The following is a 27,757-nucleotide window of genomic DNA, read 5'->3' as shown; positions in this document are numbered from 1 at the left end:
TACATCTAGTTTTACATATTTCGTAATAGTTTTTAATAAGATAAATGATCAAACATGTTTAAAATGTCAACGGTGTTGACGGAGGGAGTATATATTGATAACAAATGGATTTTTATACATGTGGCTTTTCATTGTGAATTTGTACGTTACACTTTCTCCTGACAAGTAGGCCCCACCTGTCAATCTCCCATCTTCCCTCCTCTTCTTCTTCTTCTTCTTCCTCACTCTCTTCACCCCGATGGCGTCGCGAGCTCGAGCGAGCGGCAGAGCAAACAATGGCAGCGCCGCCATGGCCATCGTCGACCTCTGCCCCGATCAGATCTGGGTGACGCCGCCGCAACCGCTAAGCGTTCTCCACGCGTCTTCGTCGGTGGATCGATCGATGGAGCGCCGCGGGGCCATCGATCTCCAGCGCCCAGCGGTGCCGGTGCGCCGCGGATTATGTCGGTGGCGGCGGCCATCGTCGCGCCAGGGCTGCCTCTCAGCTCGATCTACTTGTCTCTCCAGCTGATGGTGGATGGAGGAGGAGGAAGGAGAAGAGGAGGCGGCTTTTGGGGCTGACAGGTGGGGCCCACCTGTTCGTCTCAGGGGTGAATCTCACAGAACTGGGTGTTTTTGGTGAAACTCTGATGGATCAACAAGACCTGTGTGGTGTGGTTAACTGAAGCAAACCTCAAAAACCTTGAATCGATGAGCTTGCGTGTGGGTTAATAGTTGTGGTTTATTGCCCTTGCTGAGATGGTTGGCATATAGCCTTGAAAATGCACTTCTTTTCTGTGAGTCTTAATTGCGTATGAATGATGTAGTATATCCAAAATTCTGTGATCTTGTTTTTACCCTTTTGAATTATTGTCGTCATATGGTACCACACACATAATGCATGAATCTTCTATTCCTTATGAATGAGATGGGAAAGTCTGATGTCAAGGCTGTGTTTAAATGCTGTAACCTGAACTTGTGAGCCTATATATTTGCTTGTTTCTCATATCTTATTAAGCCAACAAATTTTTAATTCCCCCATTTCACAATGTAAGTTATTCCAGCATTTTCCACATTTATATTGATGCTAATGAATCTAGATAGATATATATGTCTAGATTCATTAACATCAATATGAATATGGGAAATGCTAGAATGACTTGAATTGTGAAACGGAGGGAGTATCATTTTAGCAAGTGACCTTCTTGCTCTGTATGTTGTGTATTATTCTGCTTTTCATGTATCCTTAGTAAAATGCTATAACTACATGTCTTTTTAATATTTCCTTGTTTCATAAATAGAATGCTGAAGATAACGAGTACCCTTCTGGAGTAGCACCTTCATTGGATTTTCTGGTTACGTCGAATGATATTACTGGATCTGGCGCATCAGCTACTTTGCTCATTTTCAACAATGAGAAGGGCTTCTCCCCGGCCAATATAGAATCCATTATTCGTGTGGGGAAGTCGACGAAAAAGGGTAATAGAGACAAAGGCTACATTGGAGAGAAAGGTAAATTCTTGGAACTCACCATAATTTCCGTGTTCTTCATAGCTAGTAAGAATCTTGTTTACTTTGTTATTTGTTTAATTTGATTTGAAGCAACATTAGTTCGAGCCATTCTTGTTAAGCACTGTGATAGCTGCAACTTAGATGGAATGCTGAATGGCTTTAATTTTGTGGGGGTTGTTAAAAAGAATGGGTGATCAGGTCTAGGTGCCTAGTTAAAAGTCAGTAAGTCCAGGACTATTATATGCATTTTTCATTTTTGAGGAAAACTACGCAGATAATTGTCACCAGTCTGAACATTTCATTCATTAGTGCAGAATTTATTTTTCTATCATGTTTTGGGTGGATGATGAATTGCATTGATAGTGCAGTTGTGTTATTCACTTGAATTATTCTCAATGTCTTAAACACAAATATACCATGGTTCTGCATTTTCTTGAAAAGGACTTCTTAGGGTTCTTAATGTTTTCATATTAAGAACATACTGTTGAATATGAACATATTTTATGATATGTGGGACCAAGATATGTTTTGGATATTATGAGGAGGTGAATAGACTGTGTACAGATGAAATTGATGGTTTAACCAAAGGCAATTTTTGATAAAAAAAATTGGCCAATTAGTTTTGACATTCAGTGAAGGTGATGAGGGCTTTTTGGACTGATACTTTCATGCCCACATTTTGCTTGAATACAACCAGATCATTTATAATATATTGCTTTTGTACTACAAATCTTCTTTGTGTCTTATAATATAGTGGATCCCTATATGATTATTACTTTATTTCTAAATAAATGTCAATGTATAAATTTCTTGCTTTTGCTGTTGTATTTGGCAATCCTGTCAATTTTACATAATGAGTATACCTGAGGTCTGCATTGCGTGCCTGGATTGTCCACAAATAAACAAAACCATTTTGAAACCTAAATCCTATTGAGCTAAAACTAAGGTGAGGTTGTGCTGAGTATAACCTTCATCACTCTTTGTTGATCAGTTCTTTGAGCATTCTTATTTTCCTCAATGGAAATGTTTGGTTCTTCAGCGATCCCTCGTATGCATGTAAGGTAGTGCACACACTTTAGGCTTGGAGAAGTAGAGGGTCCCATGTTTTCACGTTCTCTATGGGCTGTAATTATGGGCATGTAAAATGGTGAGGTCCCTGTGATTGTTCCTGTTGATAAGGTGTAGTGATTTTATTAGGCTATGGTATTAATTTAATTGGCCTGTTGAACCAAGATAGGATAGTTCATCATAAAATAGTTCATCATAAATTGGGTTTTGATACTATATGCACAATTTTTCTGTCCGTTTGTTTAGATAAAGGAGATGAATTATATCCCCAGTTTCTGCATCCAGGATGTACACAAGCAAAGTTACTCTTTTAACATGCAACTTAGCAGTGGTACTAGAAGATATTGATCAAATACATTATTATACTTTGTTAATGATTCGTAGCTAGTGTGAATGATTTAAAGTTGTAACATGATATTGCTCTTTATTCAGGTATTGGGTTCAAGAGTGTCTTCCTGATATCGAGCCAGCCCCATATATTCAGTAATGGTTATCAGATTAAGTTCAATGGGAAACCTTGTGCTGAATGTGGTATTGGATACATTGTGCCTGAGTGGGTTGAATCCAGACCTAGTCTTTCAGACATCAGAACAATATATGGGTCATCCAAAGTACTTCCTACAACAACTATCATCTTACCTCTGAAGAGTGAGAAAGTTGATGCAGTGAAGAAACAGCTGTCAAGCATGCATCCTGAAATGCTATTGTTTCTGTCAAAGATCAGGCAACTTTCTGTTAAGGAAGAGAATGTCAATCATAAGTGCAGCCCTGTTAGTGAGATTTCAATATCTAGTGAAAAGAATTTCCAAGAACGGAAGAACATGCATGCAGAGTCTTACACACTCCATTTATCAGCTTTAGAGAATGGGAAAGGAGAGGAAGAGTGTGGCTACTATATGTGGAGGCAGAAGTTCCCAGTCAAGCCAGAGAATAGAGTGGACAAGCGCGCTGAAATTGATGAATGGGTCATCACCCTGGCCTTTCCGTATGGGCAGCGCCTATCCCGCGGGAAGCAAATGTCACCAGGTGTCTATGCATTTCTTCCCACTGAGATGGTTACAAACTTCCCTTTCATCATTCAGGCAGACTTCCTCCTTGCATCTTCAAGAGAGGCAATACTTTTTGACAGTCCATGGAACAAGGGAATTCTTGAGTGTGTCCCAAGTGCTTTTCTGAATGCTTTTGTTGCACTAGTGAAGTCGGGAGCTGATGTGCCAGCAATGTCACTGCCGTCCATGTTCAACTTCCTGCCAGTTGGTTCTTCACTGATACCATTGCTGGAGCCAGTTAGGTCTGGCATCAAAGACAAGGTTTTAGCTGAGGATATTGTACCATGCGAGTCTTACACTCCACAGAAGATATTTTGCAAGCCTGCTGTTGTTGGGAGGCTCAAACCAGACTTTTGGGATATCCTCAGCAAAGCGCAGAAATCCGGAGTGGATCTGAAGAATCTCTCTACTCACGGTACCTACATTCTCAGCTCTCATTTTGATAAGAGTGCATATAACAGCGTGCTTGAATTTCTTGGTATCAAAAGTGTGAATCCTGAATGGTATGCTAAATGTATTGAAGGATCTAATCTTGTGAAGGAGGTGCCCGAACAGCTTTACCTGGAAATTATATCTTTTGTTGCAGATAATTGGCAAATCTGTTTCTCCGGCACAAACATGTCTTCCATTCCCTTACTGAAGTATGTCAACAGGCATGATGTTCTCTCATTTTGGAGCTTATCAACGGCTAGTCAACATTGTGATAGATTGTGCATTGCTTCTGAGAAGTATATATCATGGCTGATCAGTTGGAACAAGGAGTTCCCGTCTTCAAGCCGGCTCTTTTTGCCTCCCAATACACAAGGAGCTCTAAATGATTTCTCACAGAAGACAAAAGTGACAAATTGGCTTCAGAATTATGCAAAAGTGGACTTTGTATCAGTCTACAGTTATGCACAGTTAATTGTTAATTCCTTGGGTTCTGACAGGAGGTCTGTAATTGCTTTTGCACACTTTCTGTATCACTCAACCCAGAAGAAATACATAGAAAGCTACTACTTGCCAGATCTGTTGCGGGCTATGCCTGTAATTGACAACTATGGCAGTGCCATTACGGCAAGAAAAGGCATCCTAGTTCCTGCCAAGGGTAGCAAATGGGTTGGATTAATGGGCAGTAACCCATGGAGGAACGAAAAGTATGTTGAATTGTCATCAGATTACAAGTCAGCGAACTATTTCGCTGGGCAGTGCACATCTGAAGATCAGCTCATGGCATTCCTCAAGACACAGCTGCAGGCCTCAGATGTGCCATTCATAAACCCACCAGATGCAAGTTTTCCTACTGTCTCATCACCTCTAACAATGGACAATGCAATTTTGTTATTGGAGTGGATAAGAAATCTTAATTCAAAAGGTTCACAATTACCAGCTCGATTCTTGGCTTGCATAAAACAGGGAAGTTGGCTGAAGACTTCAGTTGGGTACAAACCACCCAACGAATCATTTCTATCTGGAGCAGAGTGGGGAAGCCTTTTGCAAACTGGATCTTCCTTTGTTGATATACCAATGATTGATCAACAGTTCTATGGAAACAAGTTGCAAGAGTACAAGAAGGAACTCCAGGCGATTGGTGTGAGATTTGAATTTCGGGAGGCATCCGCTTATATTGGCGACCGCCTCATGTCTATGGCTGAAAATAATATGCTCACTAGAGAGAATGTGTACTCATTGCTTCGGTTGATTAGGTTTATGCGAGAGAAGGTTCTTTCTCCAAGTGAGCTGATCAACAGTGTCAAAAATGGGAAATGGATGAAGACTGATATTGGCTACAGGTCTCCTGCTGATTGTATCATAAAGGATTCAGGCTGGGAAGTGGCATCATGTATCAGTGACCAGCCCTTTCTTGATGTGAAGTTCTATGGCGAGGCCATCCTTTCTTATAAACAAGAGCTTGAGTTGCTTGGTGTTGTTGCTGGATTTAAAGACAATTACAATCTTGTCATCAACAACTTCAAGTTCAGTTCCACTGCTATTACTCCTGAAGCTACAATATTAATCCTCAAGTGCATCCGGCATGTGAGGTCATGTGATGATTTTGTAAATAAGCTCAGAGGTTTGAAATGGGTGAGGACCAACATGGGATTCTGTGCTCCGAACAAATCTTTCTTTGTGGACCCTGAATGGGAATGCCTTATAAAGGTCTTTGACGGGATTCCAGTAATAGATTTTGGATTTTATGGGAGCAAGATCAGTTCATACAAAGAAGAGCTGAAGAAGACTGGATTGATCACAAGATTTGAGGAGGCGTCGAAGGCTATAGCTGATATTTTCAAGCAGATGGTATCAAAGTCAGCACTTACAAAGGCAAATATTCTTGCTCTTCTAGCATCTTATCGGCAACTTAGAACGCACAGCCCAATGCCTGTTGAGCTTTTCAACTGCATGCGCACCGAGAAATGGCTGTCCACATCAATTGGATCCAAAGCTCCCAAAGATGCAATCTTGTTTAATGAAGAATGGCAGTCTCTGTCACCCATAGCAAATTTACCTTTCATAGATGGTAGTGACTCACAGCATGGTTTAGGCAAGGAGATACATGGTTATAAAGATGTGCTCAAGGAGTTAGGTGCTATTGTAGAAGTGAAATTTGGTTCTAGGTTTGTTATCACAGGTCTCAACATTCCCAATGATCCACTGTCCAAAGCTACCGTTTTGGCACTTCTCAAGTGCATCCGTATCTACCTGGCATCTACAGCTGCACTACCCAAGGGCTTCTGCGAGAACATCGCCAGCAAGGAGTGGTTGAAGACAACCATTGGATACAGATGTCCTGATGAGTGTATCCTTTTTGATCCAAAGTGTACTTGCATCTGTAAGGAAGATGGCCCTTTCATCGATGAAGCATTCTATGGTTCAGAGATATCCTCATTCAAAGATGTACTCATGAAAATTGGAGTTATAGTGGATATTAAACGTGGGCATGATCTTGTTGCTCGGCATCTAAGGAACCACAAAGACAGTGCTACTATTTCCAGGATATACTTGTACCTGAAGGATTGCAATTGGGAGCCTGAAAATAAAACTAGCAACTGGGTTTGGTTACCAAATGGAAGTGGTAGTGGAGAATGGGTGAGCGCACCAAGTTGTGTTCTTCATGACAGGGACAATCTTTTCACGTCGCACCTGCATGTTTTGGACAAATATTATGACAAGAAATTGCTTGACTACTTTTCAGTTTTTCTTGGTGTGAGGCATGGCCCTAGTTCTGAAGACTACTGCAAGCTGTGGAGCACATGGGAGAGCTCGGTCAGTGAGTTATCTAAAGCTGACTGCTCTGCTTTCTGGAAGTTCGTCGCCACAAACTGGGGGCAGAACATGAATAAACTTCTCTCTGGTTGTATCAAGGTCCCTGTTTGTACAGATGGGAAGATCATTTTATCAAGCAAGAAGGATGTGTTCATTCCTGATGATCTACTGCTCAAAGATTTGTTCAGCAAGCTTTCTCAGCAAGCAGTTTTCATCTGGTATCCTTCATCAAGCCTACCTTCCATGTCTCGTGCAAGGCTCAACAACATATACAGTAGCATTGGTGTTGGGACTATATCAAAAGCTGCTCGAAAGAATGATTCTTTCACCCTGGGAAGTGGCAGTTTGAAAACTGTTGGCCTGAATATGGTGATCAAGGCTGGTCTGCTCCAATTAGTCCTCGCTTTCCTCGCTGATCCAGCTCTTGATATTTCCACCAAAGAGAGGCACAAGATGGTTTCTTGGCTTTTGAATGTGACTGTCCTAGAGACTGACGAGCCCATCACGGTTGCTTACAGTGTAAGCCTGTCGTCAGGAAGGGCTCTAGATGTGAAGGCCAGCCGAATGCTCAGGTGGGAGAGGGATAACTTTAAGTTGTACATGCAGAGAAGCCATGATGCAGCTGGTTACAAAGAGAAGATCGAGTTTGCGACATACTTCTCAGAAGAGATATCTGGAGGATTGCTCTTTGAGATGGCAGATCAGATACCTTCACTTGCCGAGCTCGTAAAAGTTGGCAGCTTACTGGACTTCCAGGATGCTGCTGTTGATTTCCTGCTCAAGTCAAAGAATTTGCAGCTGTTCCCTGAAGATGAGGCTTTCCTGAAGGCTTCTCTGCAAGGTTTGTGACTGACAAACTGAACCTTCTAATTTTGTTCGTCTAGATATTTTTCCACTACAAAAACATGTATGCTCAGTCTGATTTTTTGTTTACAGATGGTGATGAGGACTGTTAGAGGTATTCAGATCATTCTTCTTCGCTTGTTGGTGTGGTTGCTAAACCGGTTAGAACGTTCGCTCGGTTTCAGCATTTCGCCTGCATTGAAATTTCCATTTTGTCGTGATTGCAAAACGTTCGCTCGGTTTCAGCATTTCGCCTGCATTGAAATTTCCATTTTGTCGTGATTGCAATGGAGCTTGACTTGTCAATTCCATTTGTAGGTTGAAGATGGCAAGTAAGATGATGGTGCTTTGCATCTGGAGGACCCTCCTGAATGGGACTTTTGGTCTCTTCAGATAAGATATGCTGCTACTAGTATTAAGCTGTTATATATTTCTTGTCTGTAATGTGAGGTTTCGTCCTTCTGGACCTGAACATGTGTGTGGTTTAAGTGTGGATGTTTAATTAAGTGCGCTTATTAACATCTCTATGAACGGATTGAACTGTCTCATGAAAATTTCCCTATTCTATTTGCTGCAAGATCACATTCTTAAAGGTATCCATGAGTCCATCTGAATTAGCCTCAGATCTTTGTCTGCTGAGATTTTGAAGCCCTGCATCACTATTTTCACTTTCTTCGATCTAATTGTTTTCTGAGATTGTGAAGCCCTGTGTTACTCTCACTTTATTTGACTAGTAATATGCACGTGCTTTGACAGCTAAGCTTAGAATGATGTAAAAACAATAAACTTTAGAAAACTTTAATATGTGGCGAGGAAGGTAAGTTCCTGTTTTTTTTCTCAATTTTAATACGTAGTATTTAATTTATCCAAATTCTCTATATTGCTCGGAGTGTTTAATTTATCCAAATTCTCTAAAGTGTTTAATTTAAACTCCATAGGATGTAGTAAATGCATTATGCAAAAGCTGAGACATAAATTCTCAATCTACTGACATGAAGGAATAGCTGGGATGAATTATAATTCCAGTAATATTCATGGCCTGTGACCTGTAGAGCTGGTAAGACCTCACCCTGCATATTCATTGCAGTTGGATCGAAATAGGATATTTAGAACTGTCGGTTAACTTTGAGGATTTATTTAGAAATAATACCTTTTTAATAGAAAATTGCAAAAAATATAGTCTCAGTCACCCAAAATATGAAGTTTAGCACCCTATCAAACAACCGCTGTAAAAATGTAGTACAAAAGCCAGGCTGTTGGACCATTTGTCTAAAAAATATTAAATACTCCATCCATTTATAGATGGCACAATTGACCAACACTTTTTAAACTTAGACCAGAAATAGTTTTTAAATAGTTATCGTAAGATAAGCAAAAGCTTAATGCTTATATTTAGGATGTAACACATTTCAATAATATAGCATTATTTTTAGCGTTTATGATTTATTTTTTTGGAAAAAAACAAGGAGTTCAAATTTAAATATGAGTAGTGTCTGGTGCCATTTATAAATGAATAGAGTGAGTATTTTTCTGTGATGGCAAAGTCCAAGCAAACCCTAAAAACGAAAGAAGTAAGAGAAAACATCATGGCAATGTCTGTTGCTTGAACTTTTTTGCACGTTGTGGGTGTGTCTGTATATGTCAAAATGTAGCCTGGTAACATGATGAAAATTAGGATATATACACATGTGCAAGTGTGTTTGTGGTACAGGTGGACTTGATTAATCAAAAGCATCCAGCTCTGCTTAATTCCAGGTGATCACAAAACTTGGTGTGCGAGACTGGAACCATGGAGGTTTGGTTGATAACTTTGTATGCCTACTATTGTCGCCCTAGAGTCCTAGAAGATTGACAGACAGGTACTCCTTGATTTCGTGTTGCAGCAGTCTTGAGCCAAGTCTAGTTCATTCCGGCGGTGAATTCTCCGTTGCCATCTATAATCCTGCTACGACACGAAAACAAACGACGGGAAATTATAATATAAATAAATTGAAGACTTTGCATACAAATATGTCATGTCTATATAGTAGATTGTTTGGTTAGATCAATAGAAAAGGGCAGAACCTGAATCAAGATGTACATGGAAATTGGCAACTTCTTACAGATGGATCGGTAGTCTTTATTATTATACAATAGTAACAATAATAAAGAAGGAAAGTAATAAAACACAAACTACCTTGTAGTGTGTCCAACTGTCATCTCATTCTCATCACCTGTAGTCCTCCATATCTAATAGAAAACAATGTGACGTGATGTTAGGAACTTAGGATACACATGTAGTAGTACGTATTTAAGCTAGATTGCCTCTAAATTAAAGGTCAACAAGTAGTCAAGCAGGAAGGATTTGCACAGCAAAGGCACATTTCAATACCAGATCACTCTCTGCCTAACATCTAGCCCAACAAAGGTATGAAACACTATGTATGACTTGCTGCAGAGTAATATTATAGCATCTATATGTGAATAGAAACTAGTAGGACATTTTCATTGGCAGCATTTCTGAACAGTGAGGAGTCCGTTCCCAAATATAAGCATTTCTAGATTGTTTAGCAGGAATTGAAGTGTGGGAAATGCTTATATTACATACAAATTTTGAATCTAGAAATGCTTTATATTTGGGAATGTAGGGAGTAGCTAGTAGGAATCTGAGCAAGGATAAAAATTTTAGATGAATTAAAATAAAATATGAGAACTGACTAGGAAACTATATGTGCCTTGTTTCCTGGTAGACCATGCTGCATGATTTCTTAGTTTCGTTTAACTTTTTGAATGTTTTCATTTTTTCTAGAATTTGGATGTTTCCTTAGCATGAAAATAAGTTCATTGACAAAGCAATTATATTGACCAAAACCTGCCAGTATTTAGAATGGTGTCTCCAGGTTCTCTGGAGCAAGAAAGAAGATGGAGGTAATATGGGTCAATACCATTTTTACTGGCTCTTGAATGATGTCATAGTAACGATGCCTATAGTATCTTGTCTCCATCCAAAACTAACAAAATGAACGAACATGAATAAAATATAAAGAAATACAATAGAACCAATAGGCAAATTGTGAGCATATTTCAATACCAGATCACGATCTTCCATCCATCTACAGAATGCTCCACCAACAACCTGAAACAAACCAATAAATGATAATATGGACCAATAAATGATAATATGGACTTGTTTCACAAGGAAAATCCACCAATTCAAAGAGATGGCATATCCTACCACTGTGAAAGCATCATCCCAAGTGCTATCCTTCATATGTAACATTTCCCGATAATCCTGATATTTAACACATTGAATCAGGTTTCACTATTTTAGTTAACAGACAAACGATGGTGAGGCATGAGAAAAGATCAGACCATAACTCCACGAATAACATAATATTTTGGAAGGTGAATCCCAGCAAAAATATGCTCATTGAATTCGTCCACAAGTTCTGAAAAGTGTTCCTTTTCCTACAAATGCAAGCATATAAAAAATAAAACATAGAATTAGATAAAGCGCTTATTGATTTTGCATGCACTATAAAGCAAAAGTAAAACACTATTAGTGCCATAAGTACCCATTCAATAGAATCATCATCCACACGGAAGAAACCTTCTGACTCGAGCTCACATATCAAACTTTCAAGTCTATCTCTATGCTGAAAATTTATACAATCACAATTAGCTAAGAAACCATATCCAAGCTCATATAGTTGTCACTTCATAAATTAATGCATGTTGGCTTCAACACGTTTTTCAAGTGTTAAACCTGGAAGCAATGGGCATCAACAGACAATTTGTTTCGTTATTACACCAAAATAATTAAAAAAATAGAAAACATCGTACAAATAAAAAAATAAACAAAAATATGCCAAACTATCCACTAGATCCTTGAATCTTGGTTCAAAAACTATATGGAAAATGGCAACCACAAATTTTACATTGACTCTTTTGTTAGCAAAAGTGAAATGCATAGCCTACTTGGCAAATGATATAGCTGGTAACTCATTTGGAACAGCTTTTAGCTTTCGACATAGTCATGTGATATTGCAGTATCAAGTAAAAAAAATGAGAATGAAACATATAGATAGGATGCTATAGCATGTTAAATACATAGAGCGATACAAATTAACAAATTAACTTCACTCCGTGATTAAGTAACAACAAGAATGCTAGTAATTTGAGGGGAAAAAAAACTTTGAGGTAACTTTAGTGAACATTAAGGACAAGCAGGACATATAGATCACATACCTGCAAATTTACGACAGCACATTTCATGTGTTTGTAATATAAGCATAATTGATCTTGTTTACTAAGAAGTTTAGCTCGTCGCTGTAAAAGGGCACAAAGTTATCATGAAAATACTTAGGAAATAATTTGTGAATAAGGAAAATATGTCAGGAAAATAGCACCTCATGTGACAATTTCAGGAGATCATAATCCAGATCTATAAACTGACTATGCAAAGTATCATCATCAAGCATAATCTTCACGAAATTATCCTGAGAACCATAGGTACAACAATTAATAAGCAGTTGAGCAAAATGTGGTAGCCCTGTTTTTGTACGCACAATAAGTTCATAATATATTTCCTACCTTTGAAGAACTAATCTGACGAACATGATCATCCAATGCACCAGAGGCCAAATGTGTATCAAATGCTTCATGCAACCTTATTTGTTCTTTTACCCTGTCATACTGGGGGAGTAACCAATAACCGAACATGGTACTTGAGCAGATGGTCATATATGGTGATTTTTAATTATTAACTACAAACTATCTGCCAGCAAATAACATTGAAGCTACCACTGCTATGATCATCTTAATGCTTCTAGAGAAGCCGGCAACAACAAAAAAAAAATATACCCATGAGCTACAAGCTAGTAGGATAACAACATATACAGTGAATAGCATCTAAGCAGAATTGTTTATTTTCTGATGAAAAGCACAAATATGCTTGACATTAGTATTAGTATGATTGTATAGCATACCCCAGAACTTGCGTTCTTGACCTCAATATAATTCTGGGCATAAGGTTGTAAATGCAGCAAAAAGTCGCTGGAGACAGGCTGGAAGGACTGCAGAGAAGAACACTAGTTTCATTAAGTACTCAAGAGCATGAGAACTCAAAGGTAAAGCATACCTGCACAAAATGAATATGTTCCTGAGAACGTAAAAACTCAAAGGTAAAGATACCTGCACACAATGAATATCTTCCCGGGAAGTTAATAGGTAAGCTATTTCACGTAGCATTTCCTTGTCATCCTACACAATGAAGACACATTTAATTTGATAAACTCAAGAATAAATAGAAAGAGAACATGTAAATTTTCATCATTACCTCACGTATCAGAGGATGGAATTGAGGCTCCCAGGGATCTAATATTCTACAAAAGAGCTGAAAGCGGAGAGTAATTTGGCCAATATTCAACAGAGTGCATTTAAGCATTAGCACATACATGACAAAATGCCTACCTCAAGTGTCTCCTGCCTACAACATCCAGGAAGTGCAGACCAAACCTCTGAATCGTCATCCACAAGCTCTTGCACACTCTCATCATAACCAGAACACTGTAAAATGTCCAAATACGTATACATTATGGTGTTTCTGCTAGGTGTAGTACCATCTTAATTTGCTAAGGATAATGGATAATACACATACCTTAATGTAGGGTTTAAATGTGATAAGTTTACAAAGAAACTTGAATTTTTGTTCAGTCTCTCTCTTGCAATACATTGAAGTTATTTTACGCTTCAGAAAGAGCCAAAATAAATAATCAGTATGCAGCCCACAGATATACTTGCAAGTACATCAATATACTTACTGACAGCATAGATGACATGGCCCATGAATTAGAAATTGGACAACAATTATTGTCATGCTTGGACACAAATGGGATAGGACACCTAAGATAAACATCCTGCAAACAGGTAAACAGACTTCAATTCTCCCTCCCAAAAATAAGAAATATATAGTTACATCAGACATACGCAAGTTTAAGATTTCTCGTGTGCCAAAGAAACATGTACATAAATTTATAACGCGGATATCATTAGTTTATTTTCAAATTTTGTGGGAAACAGTCGCTTAAATATTAAGAAAAGAAAATAGGCTGGAAGTGATTTAAAGCATTGCGTAGCAACAACTGTTAATTTCCCAACTGAAATTCCACATCTGCCACTGCACCAACATTATAAATGCAACTCACTTTTTCATTTCTTCACTTGAAAGAATTTTTTTTTTATGGGGGAGTGGATAAATAAATAATTTACCTCTATTGTATCACCGATTCCATCCACTTTATGCAACATTTCAGTATAGGTGTGAAGATAAGCAGTAAATTCTTCTTCAATCTGATTTGAGGGGGAAAAATATTGTTCAAGTAAGGAAAACATTTCATACAAAATTAAAATCACAAGGATTAACATAGACCCCCCCCCCCCAAAAAAAAAAAAAAAAAAGAGGCAAAATACCTCCCAGATGCACACAAAGTCTTCGAGTTCATCAGGAGGTGAGTGTTCATAATGAGCCACTATCATTTGCTTTGACAACCAGTTTTCAAATATTTCTGCACTATTTCCATCATGTTGACCTTCACTTACTGATTCCTGAAATAAACAAATACTTGAGTCCAATAAAAGGGTTCATTTTTGTCCAAAAAAGAAAAGGGAAAAACCATTGTGCCAATCGGAGCAGTCAAAATATTGCACAATACTAATAATAATTATATTTATATAGCATTGCTCATAAAATAAGCACAGAATTCTCATGTATCAACCAAGATAACGAATAATGGCACCTGCCAAAATGGAGGGACTACAAGAAGCTAATGAATTACCTCTCTTTGTATGCAGCGGTATGCATCTTCACAAAGAAGAAGAAGATCATTATTGTTTGATATTGGCTCAAATATTAAGCATCGGACAACCATTGGAATTAAATTATCTTGAACAAAAGATATAAGTTTATCATTGTGCGTAGAAATAGCAAGTTGGATCAGCATATGACAAAATGACACAACTTTAATCCTTGCTTCACTATCTTTCCAATAGCCAATAATATTATTGATTAGCCTTAGTATTGAAGGTCTAAGATCATCATGGTATAAGAGATACCTGCAAAATAAACAATTTCATTGTCTTTTAACTTCCAAAATACAACAGAATAACTACATAACATCTCAAAATATATAATTATAAGCTACTGTTAAACCATCTTACCCAACAAGGGAGCTTGAACAAGTAGATTCCAAATCTGCAGATGTTTCTACTATGCTGACAATAGATTGATGCTCATTTGCTATTCCACCATTTAATTCAGGCAGTGCCATTACAGCAAGCATATATGATATTTCACGAGTCACCTCAAAAAGATGATCCTTTCCTAATTCCTCAATCTTTTCTTCCGTGAAAGAAATATGACAGAATTTATCAGGAACGAGCATTGTTTCCTTGTACAAAAAACTGCACCATGAACCATCTAATGTATCATCACAGTAGTGAAACACTGGCTGTAAAATCATATCTATCCACTTCGGCCAAAGTTCAGCAGGACAATTTTTCACCAACGGAACAATTGTATGTTTAATAAGCATAGTCAAATGACGGAACTCCATTACTTCTAGGTCCTTCAGTAAGGCACCACAAACAGAAATGTTGTCCAAAAGTTTATAAAATGCTCCCTCAAGACACACACACATACCTATGACATTATACCTACAGAATATAATAAAATTAATATTTATGTAAACACAAAAAAATTAAAAAAAATAAACATAACATAGACAAGCAAAACATCTCTTTACTTTAAAAATCATAGAAGTTTTCGCTGAACCGATATTATAGCACAATGTTCAAATGAAGCTATAACTTCCAAAATATATTGGAAAGGGATATTACTTCTTCCCATCACATCTTAATGTAACCTTAAACTATTATTATATATTAGAATCAAAAGTGAAGCTTCACTTTAGATTTTGTGGATCTATTGCCAAGTAATATGCATTCAGACTAGAGTTTTAAAGTGGTAACATTAAATAGCCCAGCATGATATTTATTGAACCTACTCATTAAGAATGCTATAAACAGTGAATATTGCTAGCAAAAAACATACCCAGTTTGGCGGATCTTTTTTAGCCACTTCCTTATCTCATTTTCCAGCAACTCTTCCTCATTCATATCTAGCATTTCAGTAGTTTCTTCAATAATACCAAATGGCTTCTCAGCTTGTATAATAAATTTAGCTCCTTCAAGTTTTTCTGATACGTTAGAAGCAACTTCATCCGTCCAAAGTGAATGCACATACTGAAGAAGCTGCAAAAAAAAAAGAACAGTTGTAATAAATATGAAATTACTACAAATAACTAAATTCTTCCGGTATGCTATAATCTCAATTTTAGAAAAGTATGGTATTTAGTTTTTTTAACCTTTAAGAGTAAGGGAAGTAACAGTGGAAGAAGGGCAAACAAAGTTGAATAGCTTAATTTCTCCTTATGGTCGATTCCATTAGAATTTTCTGTCGTGGACATTGTGAGCTGATCCTCGAAAAATGCAACAACATTGTACACAGATGTCCTGAACTGAGCATCTTCAAAAAAGTCCAATAGATTTGTCACCCATTCTGATTGGTTCCATATTTCTGATAAACGGAGAAGTATGCTGGAAAGCAGTATTGTATCTTTTTTAATCCTGTGACAAAATATAATATTTAGCAAACTTAAAACCATGTTATGAAAGAAAAAAATGATGTCATTGTCAAGTACCATGGACAAGCCACTATAGAAGTGAAAGCTCCAAAGAGAAAGTTATTCTCTTCAATAAGATGAGATCCCATTCCTTCACTGATACCCTGGAGAACAAACATAATACATTACATACATTAGAGATGAAAGTCATACATGGATAACATAACAAACATAATACATTAAAGATGAAATCCATACATGGATATAACATGTCAATGTGCAAGTTTAAATATATCTACCAGCTTAAAAACTAAAAAAATAATTAAACAACATCACAGGTTTTGAAGATTGAATATATGTTTCCATCACGGTTGTGGAACAAGATTTAGAAGATTCCATTACCCATCACAATCTAGCATAAAACTTGTTACTTACACATCTGCGAATATATGTTTCCATGAGTGGGATTTCAGAAATTTGTTCCTCGCTGAACAGCTCGAGCAATGTCCTCACCAAGGGATTCACAATCTCTCCATCCTCCATCTGTGACAATTGAAAACATCCATATTATTTATTATTCATTATATTAAAATTGATGATATGCCACCAAAAGAAGTAGAGAATTCTGGCATAAGGAAAAGGAAAAAAAAAAGAACATTACTATTATCACAAGCTAGCAATTCATTCACTAAAATCACACAATAAGGCCACATCCACAAACAATTTGTAAATCCTAGATAAATAAGTTGATGCAGAGAAGAAGTAATGGCAAACCAGCGGTGGGTCTTTCCGCGAATTGTCCTCGCCACAGCTGTCTGAAGTGGTGGAGTCTCGCTCCGTCAACGAATCGTCGTCCTCGTCGCTGATGGCTTCTAGTACGCTGAATCTGTTGCGTGCGCTGAATCTGTTGTGCCTCGCGGAGTCCCAAAGGATAGCCGGTCGAAACTTGTAGATTCCAGGGCTTGGAGGAAACCGGGATGTTCCCGGCGAAAGCGAAGTTGGCTTCTTGCGAGGCATGTTTTAGAGGGAGAGGGGAGGATAGGAGACCGCAGCCGGGACGGTGTTGGGGTTGTCACTTGTCAGACAGCGGCACGGCAGGAGTCCCGAGCCCGACACGGACCCAACCCTAATTCCTGGCCACGATTGGCGGCGAGGCCGGGTCGCGTCCGGGTTTCCCCCTCTCTCACGCCGGACTCCCCCTGTGGATCGGGTCGGGGAAGAGAGCCGATCGAGCCGGAGGGGGGGGCTCAGCACGTCACGGGACTCGTACGCGGCGGCGGCGGCGGCGGCGCCGTCGCCGTCGCCGGGAGAGTCGAGAGTCGAAGTCTCGAAGACGATGACGTGAATCCCTCCGCGGTGGGGAGAAGGTAATTGGGCCATTATGGGGGCCACATCTTTTCACGCAAGGCCACCTTACTGTCCAAGGCCCAGCCCAGCCGCACCATGGCCGGCATGTAGCGGGCCAGCACGTCACGGGACTCGTACGCGTGGCATAACGGCAAGCGAACGAACACGAGAAAGGAATTAGGGTGTGATCGGATGCCCCTTTTCCCAACCCCTCTCCTTTTCCGCATGTACGCTTTTGAAACTGCTAAATAGTATGTTTTTTTGTAAAAAAAATTTCTATACGAAAATTGCTTAAAAAAATCAAATTAATCCATTTTTAAAAAAAATAGCTAATACTTAATTAATCATGCGCTAACGGATCATTCCGTTTTCCGTGTGGGAGGGTAAGGTTCCCCACCATGGCCAGCAAACACAGCCTTAGTCTATTTGCATACCTCATGTGCCTTGTTGAATCACATCCCTATAAACAACAAAACCGGATATAACATCTCCCCTAACTTTAAAACCAATGCAAATTGACTCCCTAAATGGTTTTGGAAACGGTTTTTGGAAACGGCCGCGCTGGCGCAGTTCTTCTATGTGCCAGCTAAGATCTTCCTGTTGTTACTTGATGCGGCGTTCCTCCTCTTCACGCTCCTGCTTCTCGGCCTTCGTTTCCAGGAGGATCACAACGAAGATGTCTTGTGAAGGGCGGTGTGACGTCGGGATGCTCCCGGAACTCGTCGAGGAACCCAACCTAGCGGGGCCCGAACTCATGAAGAGTTCTCGTGAAGAGGCGCACGAATTCGTCGAGGAACCCAACCTAGCGGGACTTGAGTTCACGAGGTAGATGTGGAAGTGGTGCGCCTTCCCTGCTGTCCTTAACGGGGATCTTGGCGGCGACGGTTTTGGCAATGATGGTGATGAAGTTGCTGATGCCAAAGGGTAGCTGAGGTGGCGTGATCTACGGCAGGACGCATGATGATGCGGGCTTGAGGAGTCGAAGCGAAATGCCGCACCTGCAGGAAAGCGGAGTGCTTGGGTGCATCCGATCACACCGGGGGTCATCTGGACCAGTTTGCCGACGTCGTTGGTGACAACATGAAGGAACCTAGCGCAATGAGGGTGGTGGCAAAAAATGTGGCGGTTGTCGCGCAGGTGACTCCACGGGTTGCCATCTCCTCCTAAAGAAAAATGATCGAGCGGCCCCTACCTGATGCGCCAATTGTCGATTTCTAATATCGGCAATATTGTTTATGGGGCTCACTAGATCTAGCAGAGAGATGATTTCTAATATCAGGAATATTGTCTACCCCGCATCGACTAGGTAGTCGACTCCACAGCTGGCTGCAAGCTCCTCTCCTTCCTCGACGTCTACTCGGGCTGTCATCAAATTGCCCTTAAAGAAGACAACTGCCTCAAGACCTCATTCATCACTCAATTCGGCGCCTACAGCTACATCACCATGCCCTTCGGGCTCAAGAACGTCAGAGTCATAATACCAACGAACAATGCAGAGGTGCCTACACAACCAACTCACGCAACGTGGAGGCCTATGTAGACGACGCCGTCATCAAGACCCGAATGAAAGAAGACCTCATCACCGACTTGGAAGAAACCTTCAACAGCTTTTGCGCCTTCAAGACGAAACTCAACCCCGACAAGTGTACCTTCGGCGTACCGTCGAGTAAGCTACTCGGTTTCATGACCGATGTAAGGGGGCAGACCGGGCAGCAGGTTGGAGCAATAAAACTACTTGGAGCGCTAGCCCTTGTTGTTGGATCTGAGTGGGAGATCAAAGAACTCCGGCTTCTGGTCGGACCGGATCTGGATGCTACTCCCTGCATCAAACCACCATGGGATTCTTCTTCTCCTGCTGCGGCTTGAGTTGGTAGAGATAATGGAAGAACGCAAAGTGTGGGGGTATGCCGCAGTACGCCTCACATAGATGAATGAAGATAGCAATTTGGAGGATAGAGTTGGGGTTGAGATGATGGATGTTGATATCATAGAAGTGAAGCAGATATTGGAGGAAATCGTCGGTGGGCAAGGCGAGGCTGAACTAGAAGAAGGGTAGGAACACCACGATTTTGTCAGTGTTCGGGGTCATGAATTGTTAAAGAACGTTGTTGTGAAGTGATGAAGTGAAAGTACGACTCCACCATTAAACTTAAGTAAGCATATAAATCAACAAATTGACTTATACATTAGAGAACGTTGATGTGAGTGAAAGTACGACTCCACCATTATACTTAAGTTTAAGCATATAAACCAATAAATTAACTTATACTTCCTCCGTTTCAGGTTACAAGACTTTCTAGCATAGTCCACATTTATATAGAAGTTAATAAATCTAGATATTTATATATGTGTTTAGATTTATTAACATCTATATTAACGTGGACTATACTAGAAAGTCTTATAACCTGGATTTTTCACATTTTGGTCCTTTTGAAAAACTTATTTCGCAAATAGAGCCCTGAAAAAACTTATCCCAGAAATGGTCCTTTTTGAGGCGCCAGAGTGGCTGGCGCCGTCATCCAATGGGACGGCGCCAACCTCTCTGGCGCCGTCCTCCTGCCACCGTGGCGCACGCGAACCGACGTGGCAGGAGGAGGGCGCCAGCATGCTGGCGCCGCCCCAGGGAGGAGGGCGCCACCATGGCTGGCACCGCCGCCTCCATTCCTGTTTCTCTGTATAGAGTTGCAATGGTGTCATTTTTATTTTATTTTTTCGGATGTTTTTTCACATTCAGGATCACGATACAACCAACCACAAAAAAAATTTAAACTCGAACTACCAATTAGCTAAGTCTGAAAATATCTAGCATACCACTTAGTCTACTTTACACCTTCACTAAAATTAGACCATAACTCCTTTAGTAAAACCCTTTGATCAGCATGTTAAACATAATGCACTCTACCACTATGGCGCACTCCCCCTAGCCACCTCAGCATCGCCCTGCCACGTCGGCAGGGGGATGGCGCGAACGACAGCGCCAGCCACTCTGGCGCCCCAAAAAGGACCATTTTTGGGATAAGTTTTTCTAGGGGTCTATTTACGAAATAAGTTTTTCAAAAGGACCAAAATGTGAAAAATCCAGGTCTTATAACCTGAAAAATACAAAATAATAATAATAAAAAAAGAGAATAATAAAGGTTAGCCCAAACAAAAAGAAAAAAAAAAGACACCAAATGCGCAATTTGGACAGGTTTGGATCCAATCCTACGGTGCAAGTCTGGCCGATCTCACCGCGCGCGCGCCGCCTCCTCCCCCTTGAGTCGGCGCCGCCTCCAATCCGACGCCGGCTTCCCCCTCCGTCCGCCGCCACCTTCTTCCCCGTTCCGCTCCCCCGGGGAAACTTCGCCCTCTTCACCCTCCCCCAACTACTCCTGCCTCCACCCCCAAGGCCCCAACCACCGAACCCTAGCTGGCCGGCGCCGTCGTCACCGCCCCCGGGAGATCGTCGGAGCCCGGAGACGAGGAAGAAGCTGTCTGCCGCGCGGTCGTACTCGTATCGTGAAGCATACATATCGTCAGGTCAGAAAATTCAACAAGAATTTCGCCCCTTCATTTTCATTTGAATGGCGTTCATCCATTCGTATGTATGGTCCATGAACAGCCTTTAATTTCTACTAGTGTTGAACAACTTGTCTCCTATCTATGCTTAACTAGCCAATAATAGGTTCAGTTTAGGCTGAGACTGCACTGCATAGGGAGTATGCTGTATGCATGCTTTAGTCTTGGGCTGTTGATTTTGGCCACGATCAACTAAGTAAGGGTTAATGTGATGTATGCCATTGCAAATATGTTAAATTAGAAAAATATCATTATTATTCACGATATCGGTTGGGTGCCACTCCAATTTTGTAAATTTGGAACCATACCATCGCTGTCACACTTTCCGTCATCTTCTCCCCAAACTACAGCAAGGAACCAATTAGCTCCTGAAAAAATATAGAGAGGAAAAAAAAAAGAAAAAATGGCGATGGCGCTGCGACAAGCTCATAGCCATCTCCAAACCTTGCCGCCGTTGCGACGAGCACGCTGGCGCCGGTAGGGTGGCAGGGGCGGCGGCGGTCAGCATGGAGGGGTGGCGCAGTGGCGGGTGAGAAGATGAAGCAGTGTGGGCTGCCGAGGCTTCATCTTCTCCCTCAATGCAATCTGACACGGGCTCGCCATGGCATGCGTATGCTAGCTTCTCATGTATTCAGACGCAAGTATGTTTGCCAGCGGTGATGATGAGAGCAACCACGAACATACTTGTGTGTCTTCCGTAGCAAGTATGTTGGACGCTAGCTGCACTTGTTGTGACACAGCCGACCGACCAGCAGCGTCAATCGTGGCGCCTCATCTGGCCGTCGCTGGATTTCCTGCTACGGCAGCGGGAGCAGTGACACCGTCGATGACAGGTGCATGGAGGGTGAGGGCCCGTCTGGCGGCGAGGCGTTGACCAAAGATAAGAAGAGTCGACGAACACCACCTGGTCATGGAGAGAATGAAGAACATGGAAGGAAAATGTGACGACGATGGCATGGTTATAATTTTACAAAATTCTAGTAGCACCCAGCCGATATCGTGAATAGTAATGGTATTATCTAATTCGACATATTTTACAATGGCATGGATCAAATTAACCCATTAAGTAATACTATGTTCTTTAAAAGGCTATTTTATTGTACAGTACAGCAGAATAGTAAATCAGTCTCTCAAGTTTTTTCTTTTACACAGCAAATGTTTTTTTATGCAGAAACCACTTTAAGAATGTATTTATGAACTGAGATACTGAATCAAACTTTTCTTTAAAATTTTGAATTATAAAAACAACGATTGATCAGGATACTCGGCATATTTCACATAATTCACCCTAGGTTCCTTGTTAGGAAAAATGTCAAGTTGCATCTTTCCTAGAATCCTATCAGCAGTAAGATGTGTGTCTGTGCATTCTTTTTTTCTTTAGTTCAAATGTTTCTCGGTTGTCTGAAGGAGACAAGATCAACTATTTTACACCAGAAACAAGCAAAATAAACCCTCCTTATTAACACTATTTTGCATATAGCTAATTTTGGTCAATTTAGCATAATTCATTAACACTATTGTTGTGTATTTATTTCTCAATGCTTTTGATTAATGGAACTGATAGTGCTGGAATAACCACTCCAACTTAGCTACCTGAGCTTATATCACTTTATGTTTCACTGAGCATTTCTCACATCGAGTTAATCAAACACTACCTCTTGATAACATGCCATTTTTGTCTCAAATTTATATCTATGTGTTGCCCACACTTAGTGTGTTCTAATTTGTTCCACATATGTAGTCTGACATCAAGTTAATCAACTGCAGAGTTACCAATGGCTACAGAAAAGAAAGTGAACAAGCTATCTGTGGCTAATTTAACTTCGGATGATTCATTGTTAGTTATTTCTCTCCCTTTACTAATTAAGGATATTATCATCCTTACTAAAGTACTTTCTTACTGTAATGGAAATTATCTTACAAAATCAATGTTTTGTTTTCAGCTATCCAGTTATAGTTCCTGGAAACTCTAAGGTGAATCTAACATATATGCAACCTTTAAATTATTTAATGCAAATAAAATAGTAAGATAAAAGCTTAAATCCTAATTAAGATTTTAATTTGTGCAGATTGAGATACAAAGCCGAGTCAGAAACTTGACTGTTTATGCTATCAAAATTCCTGGCAGCGTGGCATATAATGCTATGTTGTTATATTCAGAGGGTCAACAAGAGAAATGTCTAGCAGTACGACGAAGATCAGAACACGCCCATACTCTTTATGAAATCCTTCGAAATTGCTCTCACAGAAACATCATACAGCCTATGGGAGTCTGGGAAGAAATGGAGACGAACCTGGCATTTATTGTTTTCCCTTGCTCTGATGGAGTTGTGACTTCAATTCCAAAAGAAGCTTTATTTGATGTGGAAGATGCTACAAATGCTGAATCTTATACATTTGGTTTCAGTGACCAAGGTTGCAGGATCTTTAGGTAAGTATCATGTATCAATACTGAATTGTTTTCCAAGTACAAAATTATGAACTTTTATAGTACTTGGAGGCTAGTGTGGAGATTAACACTCCAGCTGTTAGCAGCTTGTTAGTACAATTGAGGCTAATGTGGCTTAAGGTGTAGTTGTAGTTGGTGGGTTTACTGCCCTGTTCTTTGTGATCTAATTGAGGCCATGTGTGCCAAGCTGTAGTTGATGGGGTTTGTACCGTCCACATTAGAAATTTAGCTGGATGAGGGTCAACTTATAAGCATTGGCTCTCCAACCATAGCACCTGCTGGTCAGTCCTTTTACATGAAGCAAGCACGAAAGTGTAAGTAAGGTGTTGTGTATGTGGGCCCGCTCCTCGAAGAGCTCAGCTAACGTGGATTTTGGAATTAGGGTGTGACAAGAAGCCCCCGTATTAATACTATTGACTAGAAATTACTGTATTAATTGAAAATAGCTAGAAATTATGACATTAATCAATAGAAAATAACCATCTGAGCCATTCACATAACAAAGGCATGTTGATTGTTGAGACACTATAGAAACACATATATTCATTAGAAACAAGTAGTGTTTGCATAACAGGAATCTGCATTCATGTCTGATTCAGTTAGCTTGATTTATATTTTTAGCCATGCATGACTCTACTCATACATGCAGGCCTGTTTCTTTCCCCAATTTTCTTTCCTTCCCTTCTGACTGCAATTGATGAATGTGTATAGATTACGACAATACTTGCTTCTTTTGCATTTACTTGGCACTTCTGACCAGTGCACATATAATTAAGCTTGATCTTCTTGATAAGTGAATGCCCAAAATATCCCTTGTAACAACCTCTGGTAATAGCGACAGATCTAGATGCAACATTTGGCAGCCATTAGCATGAGTTTAAATTTTGAGTTGAATAAATGTTTGGCACCCAGGATGGACAGATTATTCTCTAGACAACCAGAATGGTAAAATGAGAAAGTGCATTAGGAATAGTATAGTGCCAAGCATTTATGGAAGAAAATTTTAGTCAAAAGTGCCAAGAATATGCAAATAGGAGTATCAAACATGTCAAGACCATGCAGGTGAATGAGTTAATTTGCTTGAACATATCATGAGCTTTTAAACATGCAAGTATTTAATGGACACATAATTAAAATTTGGGTTGTTGCCTGCTCTTTGAGTTATAAAATTAGATAATGTTTTTATCTTTTTGCAGAGAGATTTGTATGGCAGTCAGATATATCAATGTGCTGTATGACGAGGAGAAAATTCCATTGAAGGCACTGGATTTGGATGAAAGTAAAATCTTTTATCAGTCGAAGGCTAAGGGGGATTATCATGTCCTATTAACTGACATCAAGATGGAAATTTCACCAACGGGCAATGTGAGAAAGAACCGGAGAGCCAAGGGCAAAGTTTCTAGCACAGGTATATGCCAAGACATTGAATGCATGTGAACCAGGATTAATCTAAAATGTTTTGTTCAGTGTTTCCCCTATTCTTTTGAGTTTGGTGTTTAACTGTTTATACTCTTATTTATCAATGAAATGAGTTGGGTTTTGCCTATATTCCAAAAAAAAACTGAAATATTTTGCCCTAAAATCTAAGATTTCCTTTCAACAAAGTACAGAAATGGAGTTTTGCATTAGATTTGTCACAAAACATGGAGTGTTATGAAAGTTATCAGTTATTCACAAGTGAATTTGTGTAACATACTTTAGCAGCCCAACTTGTGAATAATCTTGAAGTGTTTTTTTAGGAGTACCAACTGTTGATGACGTTAAAACTGCGAACTGGAATGGTTTGGGACAATTTCTTAAAAAGCTCCATAAAGACCTCAAGCTGCACATAGAATTGAGCCATCTTTCAGAAGAGCTCGGGAAAGAATCAGTAAAGTAAGTAACACTCCCTTACAGAAGTAGTGTAAGTATTTTTTTTAGCACTGTATCCAAGTTGATATGGAACAACGGTACAGGTATGAAGATTTGGTGTGGGAACCTGGATTGTGGGAATCAAGCACTAAAGTGCAATTGGTTAGAGATGTTTATTGGTGCTACAACAAAAACAAGAACAGAATATCTACACTTAAGAACAAAACAGCCCTTGGACTCAAAAGCTTTATTGACAAGTTGGAGGTGAACAAGTCTAGAGCACCAGACAAACAAATCAATGACGACAACTTGTATGAGTCTCTGTTTTTTCTTAGAGTTTACATGGTTGCCCACAAAGACGATACTATTAAAGGTTACAGTGGCACAATGGTGAGCTAGCTGTTGTTGAAATTTTGTTGATTTTGCAATTAATTTGAATTAGTATGAAATTGTGCATTAAAAGGACTTACAATATGTTTTATGTCTGAACTCTAAAGTACAAATACTTATATCCTGATGAGCTTTATGTTCTACTTTCTTTTCTTTTTTACAATTTGCCATACATTGTGTCATACAGGAAATGATGCATGACAAGAAAGCCATTGTAAGGTTGCTTATGATAGAACGCCCTGAATACATGGTGACACTCATTTCAGCAATACGGAAGTTAGGCTGGATTAGGCAATCTCCATTTTGCGCAGTAAGAAATCTGAAAATATTTTTTACTGTGTTACTTGTTCAACCTAGTACTTATTATATTATATTCATGCGTGCAGTGGATAACCAGTACATGATAGAGTTTTACACCCCAAATCCTGCAAAGTGCTTGGTATGCATACAATTTCTTCTTATACTCTTATCAAGCTGATTCTTTAGCTTATGCTCCTAAAAAAATCATTCCCTTTCTTTACTCTCATCTAATTATCTAACAAAATTTGATCTCCATTCTTGCAGCTATCTCTTAGGAGGATTGGGATCCCATGCAGTTTGAACAGGGACTGCAAGTTTAGCAGTCTTAGGTATTCACTACCATCAGATCAAAGGTTTCAATGGCCCGGATTTAGTAGCAGTACTGTTTGTTAGCACTTGCTACAGTATGTGCTACAGGATTCATCTGCTACAGTACCTGATGAACAGTATTTTTGTGTGATCTGAGTCCTTGTTATTTGATCCAACAATGATTGTATGACTTGCTGAGGAAAAAAAATTGGTAGATGGCAAAGTTTCAACATGCATCTTGCAGTAGCTACATGGAGGTTGTACTTCTTAGTTACTCCCTCCGTTTCATAATGTAATACTGTCCACATTCATATAGATGTTAATAAATATAAACACATATATATCTAGATTCAATAATATGTATATGAACTGGACAATGCTAGAAAGTCTTACATTATGAAACGGAGGAAGTACATATTTTACACCAAAGGAACACCTGCGGCAGCTGATTGGGTGTTGGTACCAGGATATTTGGCGCCGAGGCGCTGTGCTCCTTCTCAAACTTGTAGCGTGTGTTCCATCTCATTGACCATTTTAAGAAGCTCTTTTGATTAGAGACTGTTTTCACATGTGCAACTTGACGATGGAGTATTGGAGTAGCATGCTTGGCTTTAAGGGTTGGTTTGGTTTGAGGCCTATATTGGCCTTACCAATATTTGGCAATTTCAATAGTGTTTATTGTCTATTTGGTTTGGAGCCAAATTTTGGCATGCCTAAGAAAATAGGCCATTTCAATAGTTAATTTAGGCTATTTTGGCTTCAATCCAAACACAATTTTTCCTTTGCCAAAATTAGCCATGCCAAAAGTTGCCAAAATTTGACATTGACAAAAATTGGTAAGGCCAATTTAGGCCACAAACCAAACCAGCCCTAAATCCTATAAAAGAAATGACCATGGCTGTGTTTAGTTTCACGCTAAAATTGGAAGTTTAAGAAATTGAAACAATGTGACGGAAAAGTTGAAAGTTTGAAGAAAAAAATTGGAATCTAAACAGGGCCCATGTCTCTTAAATATTCTATCCAACCTCAAAACTCCAATCTTTAGCTATTCAAGAGAATTCGCTGTCATTGTTTCAGTCTTACAAGCTTCAAGTGCAGACCCAACATTTTTCAACAGCAAGTGAAAATCCAATGGTAAAATACCACAGGGTCTCTCTCAGTTCATTGGATTTCCCATCTGTAATGTGCCACAAACT

General features: G+C 39.6%; 3 protein-coding genes across 8 annotated transcripts; 2 read left to right on the top strand and 1 right to left on the bottom strand.

Annotated features, from left to right (window-relative positions):
- The first annotated feature begins 232 nt into the window (after positions 1-232).
- Positions 233-8,293, top strand: LOC4350581 (uncharacterized). Of its 3 annotated transcripts, none has more exons than XM_066305293.1 (5): positions 233-564; positions 1,281-1,491; positions 2,992-7,695; positions 7,791-7,858; positions 8,016-8,293. In XM_066305293.1, the coding sequence occupies exons 3-4, from the start codon at positions 3,246-3,248 to the stop codon at positions 7,808-7,810; spliced, it is 4,470 nt and encodes a 1,489-aa protein (XP_066161390.1). In that variant the 5' UTR covers positions 233-564; positions 1,281-1,491; positions 2,992-3,245; the 3' UTR covers positions 7,811-7,858; positions 8,016-8,293. The 3 variants fall into 3 exon arrangements, with proteins under 3 accessions (XP_066161390.1, XP_015615307.1, XP_015615308.1); XM_015759821.3 differs by having other exon boundaries at positions 233-776; XM_015759822.3 differs by lacking the exon at positions 233-564 and adding an exon at positions 614-776 and having other exon boundaries at positions 7,791-7,812.
- Positions 8,294-9,296: 1,003 nt separating this feature from the next.
- On the bottom strand, positions 9,297-17,710 carry LOC4350580 (uncharacterized). 4 transcript variants are annotated; one of them, XM_015761832.3, is made up of 25 exons: positions 17,132-17,710; positions 16,793-16,900; positions 16,436-16,521; positions 16,100-16,361; positions 15,787-15,986; positions 14,895-15,389; positions 14,513-14,789; positions 14,148-14,282; positions 13,947-14,027; positions 13,499-13,594; positions 13,336-13,425; positions 13,149-13,244; positions 13,015-13,071; positions 12,870-12,938; positions 12,665-12,751; positions 12,270-12,371; positions 12,086-12,175; positions 11,925-12,005; positions 11,252-11,332; positions 11,049-11,144; positions 10,912-10,968; positions 10,768-10,812; positions 10,622-10,687; positions 9,874-9,926; positions 9,297-9,642 (listed from the first exon to the last, which is right to left on the bottom strand). In XM_015761832.3, the coding sequence occupies exons 1-25, from the start codon at positions 17,372-17,374 to the stop codon at positions 9,597-9,599; spliced, it is 3,099 nt and encodes a 1,032-aa protein (XP_015617318.1). In that variant the 5' UTR covers positions 17,375-17,710; the 3' UTR covers positions 9,297-9,596. The 4 variants fall into 4 exon arrangements, with proteins under 4 accessions (XP_015617318.1, XP_015617320.1, XP_015617321.1 ...); XM_015761834.3 differs by having other exon boundaries at positions 9,297-9,639; XM_015761835.3 differs by lacking the exon at positions 10,622-10,687.
- Positions 17,711-20,868: 3,158 nt separating this feature from the next.
- On the top strand, positions 20,869-27,115 carry LOC4350579 (uncharacterized). Its single transcript, XM_015761840.3, has 10 exons — positions 20,869-21,223; positions 23,030-23,099; positions 23,206-23,236; positions 23,332-23,693; positions 24,908-25,119; positions 25,451-25,586; positions 25,667-25,952; positions 26,140-26,262; positions 26,339-26,391; positions 26,517-27,115. The coding sequence occupies exons 1-9, from the start codon at positions 20,878-20,880 to the stop codon at positions 26,354-26,356; spliced, it is 1,584 nt and encodes a 527-aa protein (XP_015617326.1). The 5' UTR covers positions 20,869-20,877; the 3' UTR covers positions 26,357-26,391; positions 26,517-27,115.
- Positions 27,116-27,757: the final 642 nt, after the last annotated feature.

Source organism: Oryza sativa, chromosome 11 (assembly GCF_034140825.1).
Source record: "Oryza sativa Japonica Group chromosome 11, ASM3414082v1".
Classification (NCBI taxonomy): Eukaryota; Viridiplantae; Streptophyta; class Magnoliopsida; order Poales; family Poaceae; genus Oryza; species Oryza sativa.
Note: the sequence above shows the minus strand (reverse complement) of the source record. Positions and strands in the feature narration are given on the sequence as shown.

Coding starts and splice junctions, on each gene's coding strand:
- LOC4350581 (XM_015759821.3), top strand. Junction 1,492..2,991: donor AGGCTACATTGGAGAGAAAG/GTAAATTCTTGG, acceptor CTCTTTATTCAG/GTATTGGGTTCAAGAGTGTC. Junction 7,696..7,790: donor CCTGAAGGCTTCTCTGCAAG/GTTTGTGACTGA, acceptor TTTTGTTTACAG/ATGGTGATGAGGACTGTTAG.
- LOC4350580 (XM_015761832.3), bottom strand. CDS start 17,374: ATGCCTCGCAAGAAGCCAACTTCGCTTTCGCCGGGAACATCCCGGTTT. Junction 11,145..11,251: donor ATGATGATTCTATTGAATGG/GTACTTATGGCA, acceptor TTGCATTTGTAG/GAAAAGGAACACTTTTCAGA. Junction 10,813..10,911: donor GGGATGATGCTTTCACAGTG/GTAGGATATGCC, acceptor GGTTTGTTTCAG/GTTGTTGGTGGAGCATTCTG.
- LOC4350579 (XM_015761840.3), top strand. CDS start 20,878: ATGCGCAATTTGGACAGGTTTGGATCCAATCCTACGGTGCAAGTCTGG. Junction 23,237..23,331: donor TAGTTCCTGGAAACTCTAAG/GTGAATCTAACA, acceptor TAATTTGTGCAG/ATTGAGATACAAAGCCGAGT. Junction 25,587..25,666: donor CTCGGGAAAGAATCAGTAAA/GTAAGTAACACT, acceptor ACAACGGTACAG/GTATGAAGATTTGGTGTGGG.